This window comes from Pleurodeles waltl, chromosome 2_2 (assembly GCF_031143425.1).
Source record: "Pleurodeles waltl isolate 20211129_DDA chromosome 2_2, aPleWal1.hap1.20221129, whole genome shotgun sequence".
NCBI lineage: Eukaryota > Metazoa > Chordata > Amphibia > Caudata > Salamandridae > Pleurodeles > Pleurodeles waltl.
Window position 1 is genome coordinate 474,875,505 of NC_090439.1, and position 21,086 is coordinate 474,896,590.

Below are 21,086 nucleotides of genomic sequence, written 5' to 3' on the forward strand. Positions count from 1 at the left end.
AGTCATCTACTCCAGCAAGTATCAGGCCTTCTACTTTGGTCAGTATTGGACCTTCTGAGCATTTCTGTGGTGCTCAGTACAGTCCCATATAGGCAGCGGGTTCATTTGCACGCATTTAGCACACAACTTGAGGAATGAGAGGACAAAGACACCAGACACAGACCTTGTGTGGGTCCATCACTGACATCTGTTTGTGGCTATCTTTACAAGGTTTGAACCTCATTGTTCTAGTGGATGACTTCCCCTGCACACTTGAAACATTTTCAAAGGAGAACGTTCTGTCAAACCACAGGAAACGAGGGAAGGAGCTTTGGATCAAAGTTTTAAGCTTTTAAGCTGCACAAGAAAAGGAACTGATGTCTGTATGAGGCTGACCTGGCTTATAGTGGGTACCTGATGGTACTTACACCTTGTGCCAGGTCCAGTTATCCCTTATTAGTAGATTAGTAGTGTTCTAGCAGCTAAGGTTGAACTAGGAGACATGCAAAGCTCCTACTATACCACTTATATCATATAGCACTATATCGTAAGAATCACAATACTCCGTTACTAAAAATAAAGGTACTTTATTTTAGTGACAATGTGTCAAAAATATCTCAGAGGATATACTCTCTTAGGAGGTAAGTAAAATACACAAAATATACACACAAACCAAAATCAGGTAAGTAACCAGTTAGAAAAGTAGTGCAAACACTGTAGACTACAATAGGATGCAACAGGCCTAGGGGCAACACAAACCATATACTAAGAAAGTGGAATGTGAACTATTTATGGACCCCAGGCCTAGTGTAGAGGGTTGCTGGAATGTTAGAAAACACTAAGAGTGTCCAAGATACCCCACCCCAAGACCCTAAAAAGTATGAGTAAAGTTACCCTACTTCCCCAGAAACACACTAAAGTCGTGTTAGGAGATTCTGCAAAGACCACAACTGACTGCAAAGCACTGAAGACGGATTCCTGGACCTGTAAAGGAAGGGGACCAAGTCCAAGAGTTGGGGGGGGGGGGGGGGTGGGGGGGGGTTGGAGGGGGCAGGAGCCCACTAAACCCCGGATGAAGGTGCAAAATGGCTGCCTTCGGGTGGAAGAAGCTGAAGATTCTGTAACAAAGGAAGATGCCAGGAACTTCTCCTTTGCCCAAATGATGTCCCACAGCATGCTGGAGGATGCAGAGTTGTTTCCACGCAGAAAGAAAGCAAACAAGCCTTGCTAGCTGCGAAGGCCACGGTTGACGAAAATGGGTGCTGCTAGGGCCCAGGAAGGACCAGGAGGTCGTCCCTTGGAGGAGGAGACAGAGGGGGCGCTCAGCAACACAGAGAGCCCACGCAGAAGCAGGCAGCACCCGCAGAAGTACTTGAACACGGGTTCAAGAAAACTGAGCACAGCAGTCGACTCAACACTACAAAGGAGGCTCCCACGAGGCCGGTGGTCAACTCAGTGAGTTGAGCAATGCAGGACGGAGTGCTGGGGACCTGGGCTGTGCTGTGCACGAAGGATTCCTTGCAAAAGTGCACAGAAGACCTAGCAGCTGCACTTCATGCAGTACACAGGATTACTGTCTGGAGTGGGAGGCAAGGTCTTACCTCCACCAAATTTGGACAGATGGACCACTCGACTGTCGGGGTCACTTGGATCCAGCTCCTGTGTTCCAGGGACCATGATCGTCACGATGAGAGGGGACCCAGAGGACCGGTGAAGCAGTAGTTTGGTGCCTGTGTTAGCAGGGGGAAGATTCAGTCAACCCACGGGAGATTTCTTCTTGGCTTCCAGTGCAGGCTGAAGGTAGAAAGCCCCCAGAGCATGTACCACCAGGAAACAGTCGAGAAAGCAGGCAGGATTAGGCGCTACAATGTCGTTGGTAGTCTTCTTGCTACTTTGTTGCAGTTTTGCAGGCGTCCTGGAGCAGTCAGCGGTCGATCCTTGGCAGAAGTCGAAGAGGGAGATGCAGAGGAACTCTGGTGAGCTCTTGCTTTTGTTATCTGACGAGAAGTCCACAGGAGAGACCCTAAACAGCCCTCAGAGGAGGATTTGCCACCTAGTCAGGTAAGCACCTATCAGGAGGGGTCTCTGACGTCACCTGCTGGCACTGGCCACTCAGAGGCCTCCATTGTGCCCTCACACCTCTGGATTCAAGATGGCAGAGGTCTGGGACACACTGGAGGAGCTCTGGGCACCACCCCTGGGGTGGTGATGGACAGGGGAGTGGTCACTTCCCTTTCCTTTGTCCAGTTTTGCGCCAGAGCAGGGGCTGGGGGATCCCTGAACCGGTATAGACTGGCTTATGCAAGGAGGGCACCATCTGTGCCCTTCAAATCATTTCCAGATGCTGGAGAGGCTACTCCTTCCCAGCCCTTAACACCTATTTCCAAAGGGAGAGGGTGTAACACCCTTTCTCAGAGGAAATCCTTTGTTCTGCCTTCCTGGGACTGGGCTGGCCAGACCCCAGGAGGGCAGAAGCCTGTCTGTGGGTTAGCAGCAGCGGTAGCAGCAGTGAAAACCCCAGAGAACTGGTTTGGTAGTACCCGAGATCCATGTTGGAGCCCCAAGGATGCATGGAATTGGCACCCCAATACCAGATTTGACATGGGGAGGGACAATTCTATGATCTTAGACATGTTACATGGCCATATTCGGAGTTACCATTGTTAAGCTACATATAGGTATTTACCTATATGTAGTGCACACGTGTAATGGTGTCCCCGCACTCACAAAGTCCGGGGAAATTGCCCTGAACTATGTGGGGGCACATTGGCTAGTGCCAGGGTGCCTTCTTACTTAGTGACTTTGCACCTAACCTTCAACAAGTGAGGGTTAGACATATAGGTGACTTATAAGTTACTTAAGTGGAGTGTAAAATAGCTGTGAAGTAATGTGGACGTTATTTCACTCATGCTGCAGCGGCAGACCTGTCTAAGAATTGTCTGAGCTCCCTATGGGTGGCAAAAGAAATGCTGCAGCCAATAGGGATCTCCTGGAACCCCAATACCCTGGGTACCTAGGTACCATATACTAGGGAATTATAAGGGTGTTCCAGTGTGCTAATTAGAATTGGTAAAAATGGTCACTAGCCTGCAATGACAATTTTTAAGGCAGAGAGAGCATAAGCACTGAGGTTCTGATTAGCAGAGCCTCAGTGACACAGTTAGGCACTACACAGGGATACACATTCAGGCCACAAACTATGAGCACTGGGGTCCTGGCTAGCAGGGTCCCAGTGAGACAGATAAAACACACTAACAACTAGGGTTTTCACTATGAGCACTGGGGTCCTGGCTAGCAGGATCCCAGTGAGACAATAAAAACACCCTGACATATACTCACAAACTGCCAGGGGGGGGGGGGGGGGGGGGGGAGTGGGGGACAGCATGGACCCCAACACAGAACCGCACAATTCCACCTACTGGCGCACAAAGGAATTGTTGAGGAAAAATCTGTGGATCAAGTCTGGCGCCTGTGGGTATTCACAAAGTGAGAAATTTGGCATTAGATATTTCCATCAGAAACAAGTCCTTGCTTGGCCCATGACAAACCAAACAGCAATACTTCAGACAGCTTAGGGTGTAGCAGGTCAATATGACGGGTGCCACACCAAGCCACAAACATGTTTGAAAGCCGATATCAAAGATGGGCACTTGAGTGCCAAAATAACTTTAATGACCTCAGGGGGAAGTTCGAAGGAGACTAGCAGCAACTGCTCAAACTCCAAGGCTGGAGGGTGCAGAGTGCTGAATCCGAGATGCCGGAACCTGTCCTGTTGCTGAAAAAGTAGATCCACCTGAAGCAGCAGCTTCATAGGAGGGAAAAACGGTCATGTCCAAAACTTTTGAATACAACACACTCCAGGTCCAATTCGGAGTCACAAGGAAGGCTTGCATCCGGTGGCATTGATCTTCTTCAGAAATGGAGCCAAGAGGGGTAGAAGCAGGAAAGAATACAAGAGTCCACAGTTTCACTCTAGGTGGAAGGAGTCTTCAAGAGAGCCCAATAAGTAATTCTAGCACACAAAGTTAATGAGATAGCACATTCTTGGCGGTGGTGAAAGATCTATTGCTGGAAAATACCCTGTGCCACCTCCTGCATTAGTGATCTAGCAGGCATTGGCAGCTGATTAAGTCAATATTGGCATTTAGAGATCCCACCAGGTGACTGATGACCAGAGAAATACCCAGGCTAGTCAGAGATACACAACCTCCTCTACAGGGCCCAAGACCCCACTGCACCTTGCTTATTGGCAGTAGTGTTTTCTGTGACAGCTTGTACTAGACCCTCCTTGATGGATGGTAGGAAGGCCTTAAATGCCAAGCAGATAGCCCGCAATCTAGTATTGATGTGTCTGTCACCACTGTCAAGACTAGGAAAGATAAGGAGAGGAGCCTGCCATTGGCTAATTGTGATCTACCAGCCACCAATGCAGATCTTTCCCAGTCCCAGTCTCATTCAAAACCTGAATGGAATCCGATAGGCTCCCCTGGTGGCTAGTAGGATACAGGTGGCCAATAGTCCCAGCACTGAGATCCAGGACAGAGGCTCTTAAGTCTGGAGTAAAGGCACAAAACCGCACCATATCCAAGAAGGCTTTGATGAACTGAAGTATGTGTAAATTGAAAATACTTTTGGCCCCTTGTAAAACGCAGATAATGTCTGAGGGTCGGTAGGAAAGTAATATGGAAATACGCATCCAGCAGGTCCAACGCTATGATCCAGGGTACACAAAACCTGGGCCAGCATAAGCATCTTTCATTTGTCCTCCTGCAGGAGAAGAGTTGAGAGGGCAGAGATCTAAAATAGGACAAATATCTCTGTCCTCCTTCCGGACAAGTAAGTAGAGGAAGTAAAAGGCAGATCCTGTTCTTGAAGCCAGAACCCGTTCTATGGCTCCTTTAGCCAACAGGGCCTGCAGTTTCTGCTGCATAACAGCCATGTGTTTCTCATTCAGATGAGTTGATGAGGGTGGAAGGTGGGGCAGGGGAGACAGAAATGGAAATGCTTGGCCCTGTGTGACAAGGTATCCAAAGTGATGTTTCGCCATCCTTGGAGGAAATGTCTGATCCTGCCTCCTACAGGGTGAGTGTGTGTAGAAAAGGACTCACAAAAGTGGTTTGGTTGTTGTTCTTCCCAGTGGGGGGTGGCAGAATGAGCCAAACGTTGTCCCTAATGCCTGGAACATTGTCTCTGGGAGCAGAGCCACCAGTGGTGGGGTCTGGCATTGCTGATATTGGAAAGCCCTGGCAAATGCACAAATGCTGAGTAAAGTGCCTGGTAAGAGCAGACAGTCCCAGGGAACGTAAAGTGCCAGAACTTTACTTTAAATGTTGCTAGGCCAAGCTGCTTTCTTCTCAAAAAGACGAGAAGAGTCACTATTTGCTGCAACATCGAGTTCGGGAGCAAGCTAGAGAGGCACTTTGGTGCCACTGCACCATTTCTGGAATTTGAGAGCAGTGGGAGGGGCAGATTCCCACTTAGACATTTTGTCCTGCATATCTCTCATTTGTGGCAGGCCCTGTAGTCTTGTTGTAGGTCCCAGACACCACAGACATATCTCATCTCATGGGGGTCGGTCACAGATATTTGTTTGCGACCGTCCTTAAACAGTTTAAACCATGTCAGTTTGTGAGATGATATAATTCCCTCGCACACTGGTAAAAGGGAGAATTTTTTAGAAAAAGACTCAACGACAAGAAGAGTATAGCTCCCAATTCACACCTGAAGGTGTTGAAAAAAAGGAACAGACGTCAGCACACCTAGTGGTGCTAATGCACAGCCCCCTCGTCACTTCAGGCGCTTAACAACATTAGTGTAGAGCTGCACAACTCCAACTAATGACATGCAGGAGTACTGATTTTGATTTTTCAGATCCAGCCTGATGTCTTGGGTAATATTCTTGAGTGTTTAACACTGGCGTGTAACACTATCCCTTCTGAGCCGTTTGGGATCCAGATGTAAGCTGTTGTACCTTAGTAGCAGGCAAATGACTAATATTGGAATTGTACTTGTTGACTTATGTGGGTAATGTCCTGAAATGCAAAAATATGATGTTGTAGCTGTGATGTCCATTTGTGAGCACTAACCTCTAGTGTCACAGTTGTAGAAGGTTATGTACAGAAAAATCAAACTAAAAGCAAAACAGTGCAGCTCCGGCACTCCAAATCCTTCAAACCTCCTGACATCTGGCACACATCTGCCCTAAAAACGAGGGATAGGGTGTGCAAGAGGGTGCTGGAGGTTCGTGCACTCCAAAAAAGCAACACACAGTGGTGTTGTACATTAAGCCGACCTACACATGCCTCCTGCATGTCTACCCGTCTGCATCTAAAATGGCAGCTGCATGAAATGTAGTGGTCGGCAGCAGCTCCCCTAGCACAATCTTGCCTGGTACGGGGCCAGATAGGGGGACGAATAACTGTGGACACTTCCACTGCTCCACCACTGCAGTGCACCGCATCGGGACAAAGTTGGCAGCCGGTGCAACTAACCGAAAAAGGCGGACCGACTGCAGGTCCCTAAGGTGCTTTGGGACCGCTAGGGTCACATCGTGTGCTGGACCGGAGGCTGACAGAGGGTCGCGCTGACAGCCAAACAGGTACAGAGAAGCGGGGGCCTGCCTCCTGGGGGCACAAGAAGGTGCAGACTGTCTTGACGATGTTCGTCTGCCTTTGAGGATTGCAGCTAAAGATAGTGTGAGAAGCTGCAATTTACAGAGCGGGGACTGAGGCCTACATTACATCGCACTGAGTGTGGCAGAGGACCTGATCTCTTCCCGCCCCTCTGTCCCAAGGGAATGTATTGGGGGCTCTGACCCACCCAAAACCCGCTTGCCCTGAACGAAACATTCAAGGCACTAATAATGTACTGACCGGTGCAGTTGATACTGATGGTGTTGCGATAAAAGGCAGGCCACCCGCAAGTCCCTGTAGCAAGGCGAGTCCACAGCAGCCGAGCTGTGCACTGGGACAACCACAGAGGCGGGTCACACTGATCAGCCCTTAGGTATGAAGGAGAGGGAGTGAGTCTCGGGGGCGAAAGGAAGAGCAGACCACACAGATGTTCTGTTCACCCTGAGAAGACCACGGTGTGGCATGAATGACTGAAAGAAGGCACGACCTCTTGAGAGTACAAGAAGCCTGGTGAATGACCCACAGCGCAGAGTTGATAATTGAGGAGCCATAAGGCTACGCAGGGCTGTTTTTAGTTTGCCCATGCCAAGAATGATATAGAAGGCTCGTTTCACCTGACAATTCCCATACTTCACTTGGCCGGCAGGCCAAGTGAAGGGGGAACACGCAAGCGGCCCCAAGGAGTCAGTAGCCCGCATTGGAGACTCCCCCCTTTTTTTTCCCCCTCATTGCCCTGTGCCGCCACCTCTGACTTCAGGGCGGGTGCCGGCTAACTGTGGGGCACTGAGAGGCCTGCTGCCTTCACCTGGGGGTCGTAACTGATAGATGGGATTGGGACGTGCCCTAGGACCTACTCCGGCTATGCTCATAATGAGGGCACTGGCCTAAACTCTGAACAGGCCTCCTCCCACTCCTTCCTGAGATTGGCACATGGGGAGTGGAGGAGTGATTGGGAGGCGGACCTGGGATGGGTTCTCCGGACGGGCGGGGGTCCGAATGGGGCCCGTACAGGCTTGTGACCTGAAGAGAGGGGACCGCCACTCAGGTTCCCCACCCTAAAATGGAGACCCACAAAGTTGCCTGCAGTTGGCTGGAGCCGAGGTGCGACAGGGGCCCTCTGTCAGACACTCTGCTGGGGGAGCTGAAGCCTGCAGACCGGCCCAGATCGGCCACCTCTGTCACAGGCACTGCCTTGAGACCCCAGCACTATACAAATCACTGATTGATTGATTGCCTTGGAGGGAAGACTATTACCCTTGTGCAATGTGCTCCCCTCTGTGGCCTTTCCTGGAGGTTGGTGGTGGTGGGGGGGAATTAGAGACGAGTGGTCCTGATGCAGCGGGCCTCTCAAGGCACTTGGAAGGAGGCCAGCCTATCAGGCTGCAGGTGGGGGCGTGTGCCCCACCACTGTGAATGCCCCAAATCTCCATTTTGCTGTCCCCTCCTGCCCACGTTTGAGGGGGAGGAGCCGGCCATCTTCGACACAACCCAAGTGGCTCCCCCGGAGGGGGACTCTTTGGGTCGGCTGGAGACATAATGACACAGACCTCTCCCAGAGTCCTGCGCTATGATATTCTTTTCAGGCCCAGGCTTAAACACCTGCAGAGACACACACTTGAACACATTTACCCTGATCTGATTGCTACGTAATATCTTACTTTATGGAGGGGTCAACCACAAACCATTTTTATTTTTATTTTTTACTTTTGTTCTTTGGTTGGAATTGCTTTAAGAGGGAGACAAATACTTCTGGGGGAAGTGTGGGGTGGGAAGGGAGTTGGGGTAATAGATAGTTATAGGGTTTTTGCATTCTATTGTTGATGGTTTGGATATTTGTTTCTGTTTTAATCTGAACCTTTTTGCAGGTATTGACGCAGATCCCCGTCAGGGAACAAATGACATGTTCTTTCTGTTTTCACTGCAGTGGCACTGGATAGGAGTACCTCTTGGGGAGGGGAGAACTGTCCCTCTGACATACTTACCTATCTTAACTGGTTCCCATGGCAGCACATATAAAGTCTCTGTCCTGGAATGTTAACGGGCTCCTGGACAGAATAAAACGTACAGTTGTATTGACATTTGCCCAACAACACCACTCTGACATCCCTGATGCTTCGAGAAAATCATCTTTTGAGCGACAGCTGTCCCTTTCTAGAATGGGAAGGGTATGATAGGGTATATGACGCGGGCTTCGCCCTGGGCTCTAGAGGAGTGGGCATACTAATGCACGGTTTCTTCCATTTGACAGTCACCCGAGTGGTGAAGGATTGACATTGTCAGTTCTTAGCCATCACCGGTCTGATTGAGGGACGCATACTTAATCATCTGAGCATCTACACTCCCCCAACAGCTCTTCGCTGCTATTGGATGATCTTTCCAAAGTTATCATGGACCTTACGCGGGGTATAACAATGATAGGGGATAACTTCACAGCAGTCCTGACTTGGACACTTCTTGCCTCTTCCCCACTCCCGCATCTAGATGGATCATGTCCCAATGCCTTTCTGACTGGCATTTCCGATCACGCTCCTTTGGTTCTTCATATTGGCCCCCACCGAACGGGTATGGGACACATGTGGCGACTAAAAAGTGGTACTTAAAAGACCAGGCCCGTTGCCAGTTTCTGCAGGGGAAGCCCCAGGATTATTTTTGCAATAAACGATGATACTGTCACCTCAGTGGGCACCTGGCAAGGTGGTGATGTGAGGTCATGCCAAAAACTATATACAATCTCAAGAGAGGGACAAATTGGAGCACATTACTCGGCTAGAGGCCCAGGCTCTGCCCCTAGAGGGTACCCTGGCACTTACTCCAGAGGAAGCGGCTTCCTGTCAGCTTTCACTGCTGAGGAAAGAGAGACGCCTCCAGGCTATGGAGGTTGCCAAACATTTGTGGTGGGCATCCACGGTGTGAATATATGGCTGGGGTGATAAAAATGGGAAGCTGTTCTATTGGCTAATTTCCCACCAGCAAGCCTCCAGGATCATTCCAGAAATTATCGATGAGATGGGTGTGAAACGCACTACGCTCTCACCCGAGGCTGCGGGTGCTTTGCCTGTTACTACCAAACATTGTATGCTCCCTCTCAGACGGTTGAGCATACCTACTCCGCTCAATTTTTCGAAGAGGTGCCTCTTCCCGGACTGTCCCCTGCAGAGACACAGGTAATGGATGAACCTATCACACTAGTAGAAACAGCCCCTACAATTTCCGCCATGGCTGCTAATAAGATCCCTGGCCCGGGCGGCTTTCCGACTACTGAATACTGCATGACACTTCGGGAGATTTGGCTCCCTGAGCTCCTGGCCCTCTATGGAGAGGTTGACCCCTTGGTTACCTTACCATCTGACATGGAAACGGCCACCATGGTGGTTATCCACAAAACTCACCCTCCCTCTCGGTCATGCTTCAACTATCGTCCAATCTACCTTATTAAAGGAGATGTGAAGATCTATTCAATGAACTTGGCGGCTTGGCTGAAAAGAGTACTTTCTACCTTAATTCGCCCTAACCAGTGTATATTCATGCCCACCAGTGGAACGAGGCACTGTATTTGTCGCCTCCATGTGGCCCTAGCTCACCGACACCACTTGCCTTCCGATATAGCGCCGCTACCTATTGATTTTGAGAAGGCATTTGATACAGACGGCTGGGGTTATCTGCTGTTGGTGTTACGACAGTCCGGCGTGGGGGCCGCACTTCTAAAGACCAGTTTAGTTTTGTACATTAATCCCACAGCTCGGATCCAGGTCAATGGCACTCTCTCATGTTCATTCCCCATCCAGTGAGGCACCCAACAGGGCTGTCCCCAGTCCCCCTTCCTTTTCGCTTTGGAGATTGAGCCACTGGCACAGGTGATTAGAGGAGACCCTCTCTTATGTGGACGGAGATCAGACACGGATATGAAGACTGCATAGCTCTCTATGCTGATGACATCCTCCTATATTTGCCAAATTCGGCTATCAGTGACCCCCAAGTGCCTTCACCACCTTGACTGTTTTGAGGCTGCTTCTGGTCTCTACAGGAATCTATCTAAGTCCATTCTGGTGCCCTTAGCCCCATCCCGCGACTGCTTTGATTGACACGAAGAAGTACCCATTCATCGTCTAAGCTTTAAGTATCTGGGCACCTGGGTGTCCCTTCTCCCAACTTCACCTGGCTTCTGAACCTCAGGCCTCTGATTCAGAAAGCGAATGCGTATTTAGCATGGTGGCAGGCCCTCTCCTTCAATGTCTTGGGTAGTATAGCTTTATAAATAACAATGGTTCTGTTACGACTCTTAAATAAGTCTCAAAACATCCCAATACCTCTACTGCGTGCCTGGTTCTGGGCCCTGGACAGATTATCATTCCTTTGGGGTGGGAGCTGGCACCGCACTGCACTCCACTACTGCCATCGAGGCCATTATGACATGGGACTGGGCATGTCCAACATAATTTTAATACCTAGCCTCCAAACTTCTTTTCATACATGATTGGTTTGACAGAGGGTGGTCTGATCCGGCCTACCGTCTCAAATTCACCCAACTATGATTTCCACGCATTTTAGACCTACTCTACTGCTGCCCGCTTTCTAGCAAAATGGTTTCAGTGGCCAGGATGGCCTTCCTCCCCTCCAGAGTGGCCTTAAGGCACACACGCTGTGGTTCACACCCTTACACAACTTACGCCCCCCTGGCATGGTATATGGTTGCATGAAGTGGCTACACTGTAAGGGTTTGATAAATGGGATCTGGTGGGTGTATCCCATCTTAGAGATGTCTGGGATAGTTTGTACATGCAGTCCCTTCAGGGTCTCGTACAGACTATCAACTATCACACACCCAGTTCTACAAATATCTGCAACTCCATCAAACCCTCTACATGCATCTCATGCATGTAGACTCACTGCCAGAATATAGAGTGATTGAAGGCAAACTTGTTATGGGAGCAATGGGGAAAGGTGGGGTATCCCAAATATACAAAACACTGATAATTAACACCTTAGGGGACCTAGCCCCTATTAGAGGCTGATGGGAACAACGGTTAGGCCCCATTGAAGATGCTGATTGGCGGGATGCTTTGTTGGCCCCCATGACTATCACTATGTCCTCCTGCTTGCGACTGATACAGACATATTAGTTATATGGAGCATAATTCTGGATGGCTAGGCGACATTGCACAGGACTCCTATCAAACCAGGCATGTCCTAGATGTGCAGAAACTCCGTCTGACTTCTGTCTCATGACCTGGGCCTGCCTCAGAGGTACTGATTGGCGATAACGAATGAGCTCACTGAGATAATAGGGTGGGAGGTCCCACTGTCCCCCTTGGTTATCCTTTTGGATGTTCTGGATAGGGTTGTGGACACTGATTGTACCTTTCTGGGTACAGACTTCGTAGTGGCCAAAAGAGAGATTGCGATCAGTTGGGGATCGCCTATGCCCCCCTAGGCCCCCGCCCTCTCCAAGGTGCCAAGGAGTGGACTGGTGTGCAAGACAAGAACAGCCAGTTTCTGAGGCTGCTTGAGGTATAGCTTGGTGTTGCTTGTTTGATGTCTACTGGTGGAGTGGGTACTACACTCGCTTAACTGTACTGCTGTATAGTTCCTTGAGGCTGTCTGTGCCACTGATGTTTCTCTTCAATAAACTCAAACATTTGTTTATCAAAAATAACATTTTTTTTTTTTTGAGGGATAGAGAAGCAAGTACAAATCTCGCTCCGGCAGGGCAGCAGACAGCAGTCGTGCATGAGACAGAATAAAGTTCGTAATTAACAGTAGGTTAGGATGGGGGGAAATTTTTTAAAATGTGTGACTGGGTAAAGGTGAAACCAGGAAAGAAAAATGCACGTTTGTCCAGAACTTGTGAATGGGGAGTACGTGGAAAAAACAGCTTTTACTGGTGTATGAGAAAAGCAGAGGACGAATAAAGAGAGGATGGATGGATGTCTCTCTCTCTCTCTCTCTCTCTCTCTCTCCTCTGAAAGAAAAGTTGTATTGGGGGTCGCGTTCATGAATGATGAGTGCTGGAAGACAATAGTGATTTGTTCGGTGGTGTGGGGGGGGGAGGAGAGGTGATGGCAACTTTGTCCTTAATTGATTTCATGTTGGTTTTGTGCGTTACTGCTTAGTTCACGGGAAGGGGATTATAATTTCTTTTTAGGAGAAGGGAAGGTGAACATGCAAAACAGGACACAAGATTATGGGATTTTGCATTCTGTAGTGAAATTTGGGATTTGACACTTTTCAGTTGTGAGCTTGCTTGCAAGAGTGATTGGACGCTTTGGGCCTGATCTTGATCTTGTTGGTGTCACCACCAAGCTGCATCGACAGTGGAACCGAAAAGACCATCAAACCAACTGTGTCAACTCTCCGTATTTAGATGTTACAGTTGTGCAAGCAAATTGAATGGAGTGGATTTATGACAGAGGGAGACTGTGGCTGATCCCAGTGGACTTTGTACAATGGCAGGGGCTATGGAAGTGAGATAAGTGACACACAAACACTATCCCTTAGCTATATTTGTACCCCGCGCTACACAACACACCACATACACACAATAACCCTTTGCTATTCCAACACAACCTGTACATGCCAAAAGACAAACACTGACATACATCTATGAAAACACACACACCATTTACACTGCACCCACACACAATACATCTACACACGCAAGTACATAAACACAGTCACAAGCACAACAACACATATCATAATAACATCCACCACACAATACTCACCTGAACGTATCACACCGCAACACAACATACACAACATCGGTCTCACATGCAAATGAGACACGTACATAACAACCACATCACCCACTCCAGCTCCCTCCACCTCAACCCGTCAGTCGCTTTGCACACACACACACACACACGTACTAACACACACAACATTCAGCATAACATGACAGGTACAGGTCAACTGGCAATGTGCACATATGGACACAGCTGAGAGGTGTGATTGTACCATCACTGTGGTGCCAGCATTTCGCTCAGGAATACTGGCACCATAATGACAGTTGTGTGCCAGTGTGTCCCCATCTGTGTCTGACCCACTTGTGTTCCTCGACATATGCATAGCACAGTGATTTTAAAAATAAATTACTGTGACATGTACAAGTCTGCAGTGGTCCAAACCCTCCGTGTCCACCCAAAGTACCTGCCAATGCGGCGTTTCTACCTTCAAGTCCGGTGACAGAAGGGTTGGGGAACGTGTTTTCTGCATGTGTTGGTGGCAGCAGCGATGGCAGGTGTGGTCCAGTCAAAGATGGGTGAAATGGGGGAAAAAGGTGAGCTTGCACTCCCTTTCTCCCACAATCCACCAACTCAAACATGGAGGTCTGACCAGCACTATTTTATTGGCTGTAAGGCACATCGAAATCTGCAGGGCAGGAAGGGTGTCTGGGGTTCCAACATCAGTCACTTTATCCAACTGCGCTGTTGGTGCGGACTGTCTTTCTTGACGAAGACCAGGGTTAGAATGTGGGCATTCATCTATGGGACCGCCAACATCTAAATACAGCTGCTGGACCGTTGCGCCAGCGGACAGGTTTTGAGTTGAAAAGCCAACAGCGGGATCATTACTGCCAACATCTAAATAAGGAGCTTTGTCTGCTATCCTAATAAATAGGCTAGTTCATCAATGCAGCATTTATCGCCTTCACTCATATTAGGCAGTGAATGAACCAACAAGTCAATGTTCAGCAGGTAAGGAACCTCATTGTCTATCCCAAAAAGTGCAGAAACAATAAAACATTACAAGGAAAAAGAAAACAAAAAATGTAATAAGTGAATTAGTATCTATGTGGTGTTTTATTGCTTAATTGTTTTTATGTCCTCCTGGAAAAGATATATGTCGACACCCAGAAACCAATTTCTTACTGCTATTATGAATGTGCAATTGGGGATGTCATATCAGTATGTAGGAAAGGTTAACTAGACCGGAAAATCAGAAAACAGCATGCTGACTGACACTTTCAAAAGAAAAGTTTCAAAAATAATTGACAAACAAAAGGAAACATTAATGATACGCCTTTAGTGTGCAGAGATCGTCGCTGCACCCACGATATTATCAATAAATTTAAAATCGTGAAAAAAGCAACTGATTCACCTTCCAGCAGGATATTTATAGGAAATAAACAACAATCTGTTCTCACCTGCCCATTAACGATCCTTGTGTACAGGGTGTCTTTGTCTTTTAACTTCATTTCCAGATCCATAAAAGTCAGCTTGTTTGTGCTGACCTGGAATTTGTCATTCGTAAACAACGCACCAGAAATTCTATTGTAGCACTCTATGGGGCCAAGTGCTCTCTTCTTTGGAGGTGCACACCATTCAAAGCTTCAAAACCAACAAGGAAAGTATAGTTCAATTAGAAATTACTAGGAAATGTTCTGTTTTCCATTATACTTATTGACATCAATATTTCAACACACATAATGAGCACTGTATAGAAAATAACATAGTTACTTAGAGTACTAAGTGCAGCGTTGAATTTATCAACCCCGAGTTATACCAATTGGAAGTTCTATTACGGCATTTTATTAAAGACAAAGATGCATATCAATTTAGGAGCTCTGAAAAACAAAGCTGTTGGTAGCCTTGTAGTGGGGTAACTATTGTCTGTTTGGGTTCTACCCTTTAATATAAACATCTAATTATTTTTTTTACAGCCATAAAGAGTGGAGTTCAGCAACTTTTGCATATAAACTATGTTAAAAGAAATTGGTAGTTGGTCGACCGGGATGTGAGCTCTGGTCAAGTAGCAACCACAATGCTAGTCCGGGTAAGTGTAAGGCAAACCTTAAATTAACCTGTGCTCACCCTCTGGTAGCTTGGCACAGAGTAGGCAGGCTTAACTTAGATGCAATGTGTAAAGTATTTGTTCAAATAGCAAAACAGTAAACACACTGCACAAAAAGATTCCATACCAGCTTACAAAAGCAGATCTGAATTTAATAAATAAAACAAGACAAAAATGACAAACATTCAATAAGAAAAACTGGAGATATGGAATTTCACATTTTTAAGTAAAATTGAGTCAATAAGCAAAAAATGGTATTGGGGATATCTGGCCATGCTGGAGTGGACAAAGTCAAAAGTTCAGGCCGACAGTGATGGACCGTGGGGAGGCTAAAGGGACCCAGTTAAGGGGACAGAACCAAAGTAACATTTGAAGCTGTGATGCAGAGTTTTAGCGGCAGCATCAACGCTGCCAAAGAAGGAAAATATGAGGCGCTTGACCTGGAAAAACGTTGCGCTGTTGCAGTTCAGAATGTGATGCGTTAAACTCAAATGCAGATTTGCTGTGGCAATGAGTCTTATGACATGTCCAATCCACGCAGCAGCAGCAACGCACCAGTTCTGCTCAGGGATGCGGTGATCCATAGAGGAGTTGTGTCAGTTCTGCTCGAGGATGCACCGCTCATCAGAGGCGATGTGTCAGTATGGTTAATAAAGCATCTTAAGCCCACTTCCAAGGGTCCAAGACTGGGGCAGGGTAGACTTACAGATGGCAGAGTCCAAGTGTAGAAGAAGGCTGGTTGGAATTCTCATGTCCCCCAAGGCTTCAGATCAGGTGGCCAGCCAACTAGCCCTTGGAGTCATTCTGGGTTCAAGTGATGCAGAGCTAGTCCTTCTCACCCAGGTAGCAGGTCAGGAAAGAAAAGCAGGAGTCCAAGAGAGTGCAGTCCAGCTGATTGGCAGTACTTCTTCCTAACAGGGTATGCACAAGTCCAAAAGGACTACAAGTGGTAGTGTCTGAGGACAAGTTCTTATACCCACCCAGTGGTGCCTTTGATGTGGGGGAGACTTCAAAGACAGGTTGTAAGGAAATGCCTCCTTGGCATGGTTACTCCCTGACCTTTTGCCTTTGCTGATGCCAAGTTATGATTTGAAAGTGTGCTGGGGCCTGCTAACCAGGCCCCAGCACCAGTGTTCTTTCCCTAAAACTGTACCTTTGTCTCGACAATTGGCACACCCTGGCATCCAGGTAAGTCCCTTGTAACTGGTATCCCTGGTACCAAGGACCCTGATGCCAGAGGAGGCCTCTAAGGGCTGCAGCATGTCTTATGCCACCCTGGGGACCCCTCACTCAGCACAGACACACTGCTTGCCAGCTTGTGTGTGCTGGTGGGGAGAAAATGACTAAGTCGACATGGCACTCCCCTCAGGGTGCCATGCCAACCTCACACTGCCTATGGCATAGGTAAGTCACCCCTGTGCCATGCCAACCTCACACTGCCTATGGCATAGGTAAGTCACCCCTCTAGCAGGCTTTACAGCCCTAAGGCAGGGTGCACTATACCACAGGTGAGGGCATAGGTGCATGAGCACTATGCCCCTACAGTGTCTAAGCAAAACCTTAGATATTGTAAGTGCAGGGTAGCCATAAGAGTATATGGTCTGGGAGTCTGTCATAAACGAACTCCACAGCACCATAATGGCTACACTGAAAACTGGGAAGTTTGGTATCAAACTTCTTAGCACAATAAATGCACACTGATGCAGTGTACATTTTATTGTGAAATACACCCAGAGGGCATCTTAGAGATGCCCCCTGAAAACATACCCGACTTCCAGTGTGGGCTGACTAGTTTTGTCAGCCTGCCACACACCAGACATGTTGCTGGCCACATGGGGAGAGTGCCTTTGTCACTCTGTGGCTAGTAAAAAAGGCTGTAATGGGTGGAGGTGCTTCTCACCTCCCCCTGCAGGAACTCTAACACCTGGCGGTGAGCCTCAAAGGCTCACCCCCTTTGTTACAGCGCCACAGGGCATCCCAGCTAGTGGAGATGCCCACCCCCTCTGGCCACGGCCCCACTTTTGGCGGCAAGGCCGGAGGAGATAATGAGAAAAACAAGGAGGAGGAGTCACTGGCCAGTCAGAACAACACCTAAGGTGTCCTGAGCTGAGGTGACTGACTTTTAGAAATCCTCCATCTTGCAGATGGAGGATTCCCCCAATAGGATTAGGGATGTGCCCCCCTCCCCTCAGGGAGGAGCCACAAAGAGGGTGTAGCCACCCTCAGGGCTATTAGCCATTGGCTACTAACCCCCCAGACCTAAACACACCCCTAAATTGAGTATTTAGGGGCCCCCAGAACCAAGCAAGAGAGATTCCTGCAACCTGAAGACGAAGAAGGACCGCTGACCTGAAGCCCTGCAGAGAATACGGAGACACCAACTGCTTTGGCCACAGCCCTACCGTCCTGTCTGCCCACTTCAAGAAAAACTGCAACAACGACGCGTCCCCCAGGGTCCAGCGACCTCTGAAGCCTCAGAGGACTACCCTGCATCTAAAAGGACCAAGAACTCCCAAGGACAGCGGCCCTGTTCCAAAGAAACTGCAACTTTGCAACAAAGAAGCAACTTTTAAAGACCACATGTTTCCCGCCGGAAGCGTGAGACTTTCCAATCTGCACCCAACGCCCCCGGCTCGACCTGCGGAAAACCAACACTACAGGGAGGACTCCCCGGCAACTGCGAGCCCGTGAGTAGCCAGAGTCGACTCCCCTGAGCCCCCACAGCGACGCCTGCAGAGGGAATCCAGAGGCTCACCCTGACCGCGACTGCCTGCTTCAAGGAACCAGACGCCTGGTAAAGACACTGCACCCGCAGCCCCCAGGACCTGAAGGATCCGACCTCCAGTGCAGGAGTGACCCCCAGGTGGCCCTCTCCCTAGCCCAGGTGGTGGCTACCCTGAGGAGCCCCCCCTTGCCTGCATCACTGAAGAGACCCCTGGGTCTCTCATTGAAACCTATTGCAAACCCAACGCCTGTTTGCACTCTGAACCCGGCCGCCCCTGTGCCGCTGAGGGTGTACTTTTTGTGCTGACTTGTGTCCCCCCCCCGGTGCCCTACAAAACCCCCCTGGTCTGCCCTCCGAAGTCGCAGGTACTTACCTGCTGGCAGACTGGAACCGGGGCACCCCCTTCTCCATTGAAGCCTATGCGTTTTGGGCACCACTTTGACCTCTGCACCTGACCGACCCTGAGCTGCTGGTGTGGTAACTTTGGGGTTGCCCTGAACCCCCAACAGTGGGCTACCTTGGACCCAACTATGAACCCTGTAAGTGCTTTACTTACCTGAAAAACTAACAAATACTTTTCACAAAGTGTCCAATTTTAAAATAGCTTATTGCCATTTTTGCCAAAACTGTACAGGCTATTGTGATGATTCAACGTTCCTAAGATACCTGAGTGAAATACCTTTCATGTAAAGTACTGTTTGTAAATCTTGAACCTGTGGTTCTTAAAATAAACTAAGAAAATATATTTTTCTATACAAAAACCTATTGGCCTGGAATTGTCTTTGAGTGTGTGTTCCTCATTTATTGCCTGTGTGTTTATAACAAATGCTTAACACTACCCTCTGACAAGCCTACTGCTCGACCACACTACCACAAAATAGAGCATTAGAATTATCTAATTTTGCCACTATCTCACCTCTAAGGGGCACCCTTGGACTCTGTGCATGCTATTTCTTACTTTGAAATAGTACATACAGAGCCAACTTCCTACACAGGTCTTTGAAGAGCACAGAGGCCCAGCCCGTCCTGCCCTGGCTCCACACTCACTACAGTATGCTGTTGTTTGTGTGGGTATGGGATTCAGTCTATTCAGGTTTAAGTGAGGCTGGGTCCAGCTCCTCCTTCTCATCCTGCTAGGATGGTCCATTAAGTCACACCTAAGCTCCCACTGTGTATGGCTGTCTAGAGGGAAAACACAAAGCCCAGCTGTCACCCACCCCAGACATATGATCAGAGACAAGCAGCAGACAGCAAATGGCTAAAGCAAGAAAATGACAATTTTCTAAAAGCGGTATTTTCAGAATTACAAATGAAAATCTGACTTCATTAGAAGTTAGGATTTTAAATTGTGATTCCAGAGACACCAAACTTGAAGGAATTATCTCTTCCCATTTTGAAATTATGCTTATATATTATAATAATAATGATAAGGCAATTCCAATGTTATCCTATGAGAAAGATGGTCCTTGCAGGACTGAAAAACGAATAAGGGAGTTTTTCATTACCAGGACATGTAAAACCTAAACACACTTCCTATCTTTTAAACACATTGCATCTTGACCTCTGACTTGTCCAGGTTCTATCTGAGGGGGTGACATATGGATAAAAAGGGAAGGTTTGGGCCTGGCAAAGGGTTATTTTACCAGTGCAGAATGGCAGTGTAAAACTGCACACATAATCAGATTATAAATGTTTTCTAACATAGGTATATGCAGTCCATGGATATCGTGGTTATGAAGGAAAGAGACAACTTTTGAATAGTCCTCTGAAGATAAGATAGTTATCCTTGCATCTTATATTTGGGGGTAATGAATTTGTCAACATCAGGGCAGTGCACGCTCTACGGGCGACAAGAACGCAAAAACCCAACAGTTTCAAGCTAACATATTTTATGCATTGTGATGATATGACATTGTTTAACCTTTTGCATTGCAGAGTTTAATCTTAAAGACTTATGTTCAGCATGCATATAAATACTGTTCACATGCTATGTACTGCTGCAGGTTTCCAGACTGTGTCAGGGTGTGGTCCCCTTCCAGGGCCTTCAAGAAGCTTTCCCTACAGCATGCCTGGGTGTGGTTTGTGGGCTGGGCCAAGACTCTATATAAGAGAGCCAGCCCAGCTCCACGTGCTCACTATTCAGAGGTCCCGGTGCAGAGCAACAGCAACTTCCTGAGCTCCTGTTCCGGTGGCCTACTTTGATCTTCCAGGCCTCTGCCCTTCATTTACATTGGTGATCCTTAATCAGGGCGCTAAGACGGAGTTTGGGCTGGGCACCGACCCCGTTATCGAGGACGCTCTAGTTCTTGGGCCTAATGATTGCATGATAAACCTTTTAACTCTTGCACATGTGAATGTGCGCTTGGGCGTTTGCATGCTAATACTCGAATCAGTAAAACGCGCAATTCATGTTCTTGTGATTTAACCCTTGAGTTTCATAGTGTGCTACCATTCCTTGACAGTTACATGGTGGCATTCGAATCGGCAAGACGCGCGATTCATGTTCTTGTAATTTAACCCTTGATATTCATTGTGCGCTACCATCCTTTGACAGTTACATGGTGGCATTCGAATCGGCAAGACGCGCGATTCTTTCCTCATGCTTAATTCATGTTATTCATTGTGCGCTACCATTCCTTTGCAGTTACATGGTGGCATTCGAATCGGCAAGACACGCGATTCTTTAATCGTGCTTAATTCATGTTATTCATTGTGCGCTTCCATTCTAAGGCATTTACTTGGAAGTTTTCGAGTTGACAAGTAGGGTGATTTATTCCTCGAATCTACGTGGTGTTATTCATGGTGCACAATCCTTCTATGGTGTTTACTATCTATGTGAAAATCTGCACAAATTCATGTTGCGATTTCTTGTGATGTAATTTTGATACTGTGTGTTTTAACTTTTGCTTCCTACGGGTCTCCTTCCCAGCTGTTCCCTTCCAAACACTTGGACTCTTAGA

At 48.0% G+C, this 21,086-nt stretch overlaps 1 protein-coding gene across 3 annotated transcripts in view; it reads right to left on the bottom strand.

The window, feature by feature from the left end:
• Positions 1-21,086, bottom strand: part of SMCHD1 (structural maintenance of chromosomes flexible hinge domain containing 1) — a 2,128,336-nt gene that overhangs the window by 1,715,873 nt on the left and 391,377 nt on the right. For all 3 annotated transcript variants that reach the window (XM_069219969.1, XM_069219967.1, XM_069219968.1), the window contains exon 12: positions 14,755-14,938. In XM_069219969.1, coding sequence (XP_069076070.1) covers positions 14,755-14,938 — 184 coding nt within the window. The remainder of the gene's footprint in view (positions 1-14,754; positions 14,939-21,086) is intronic.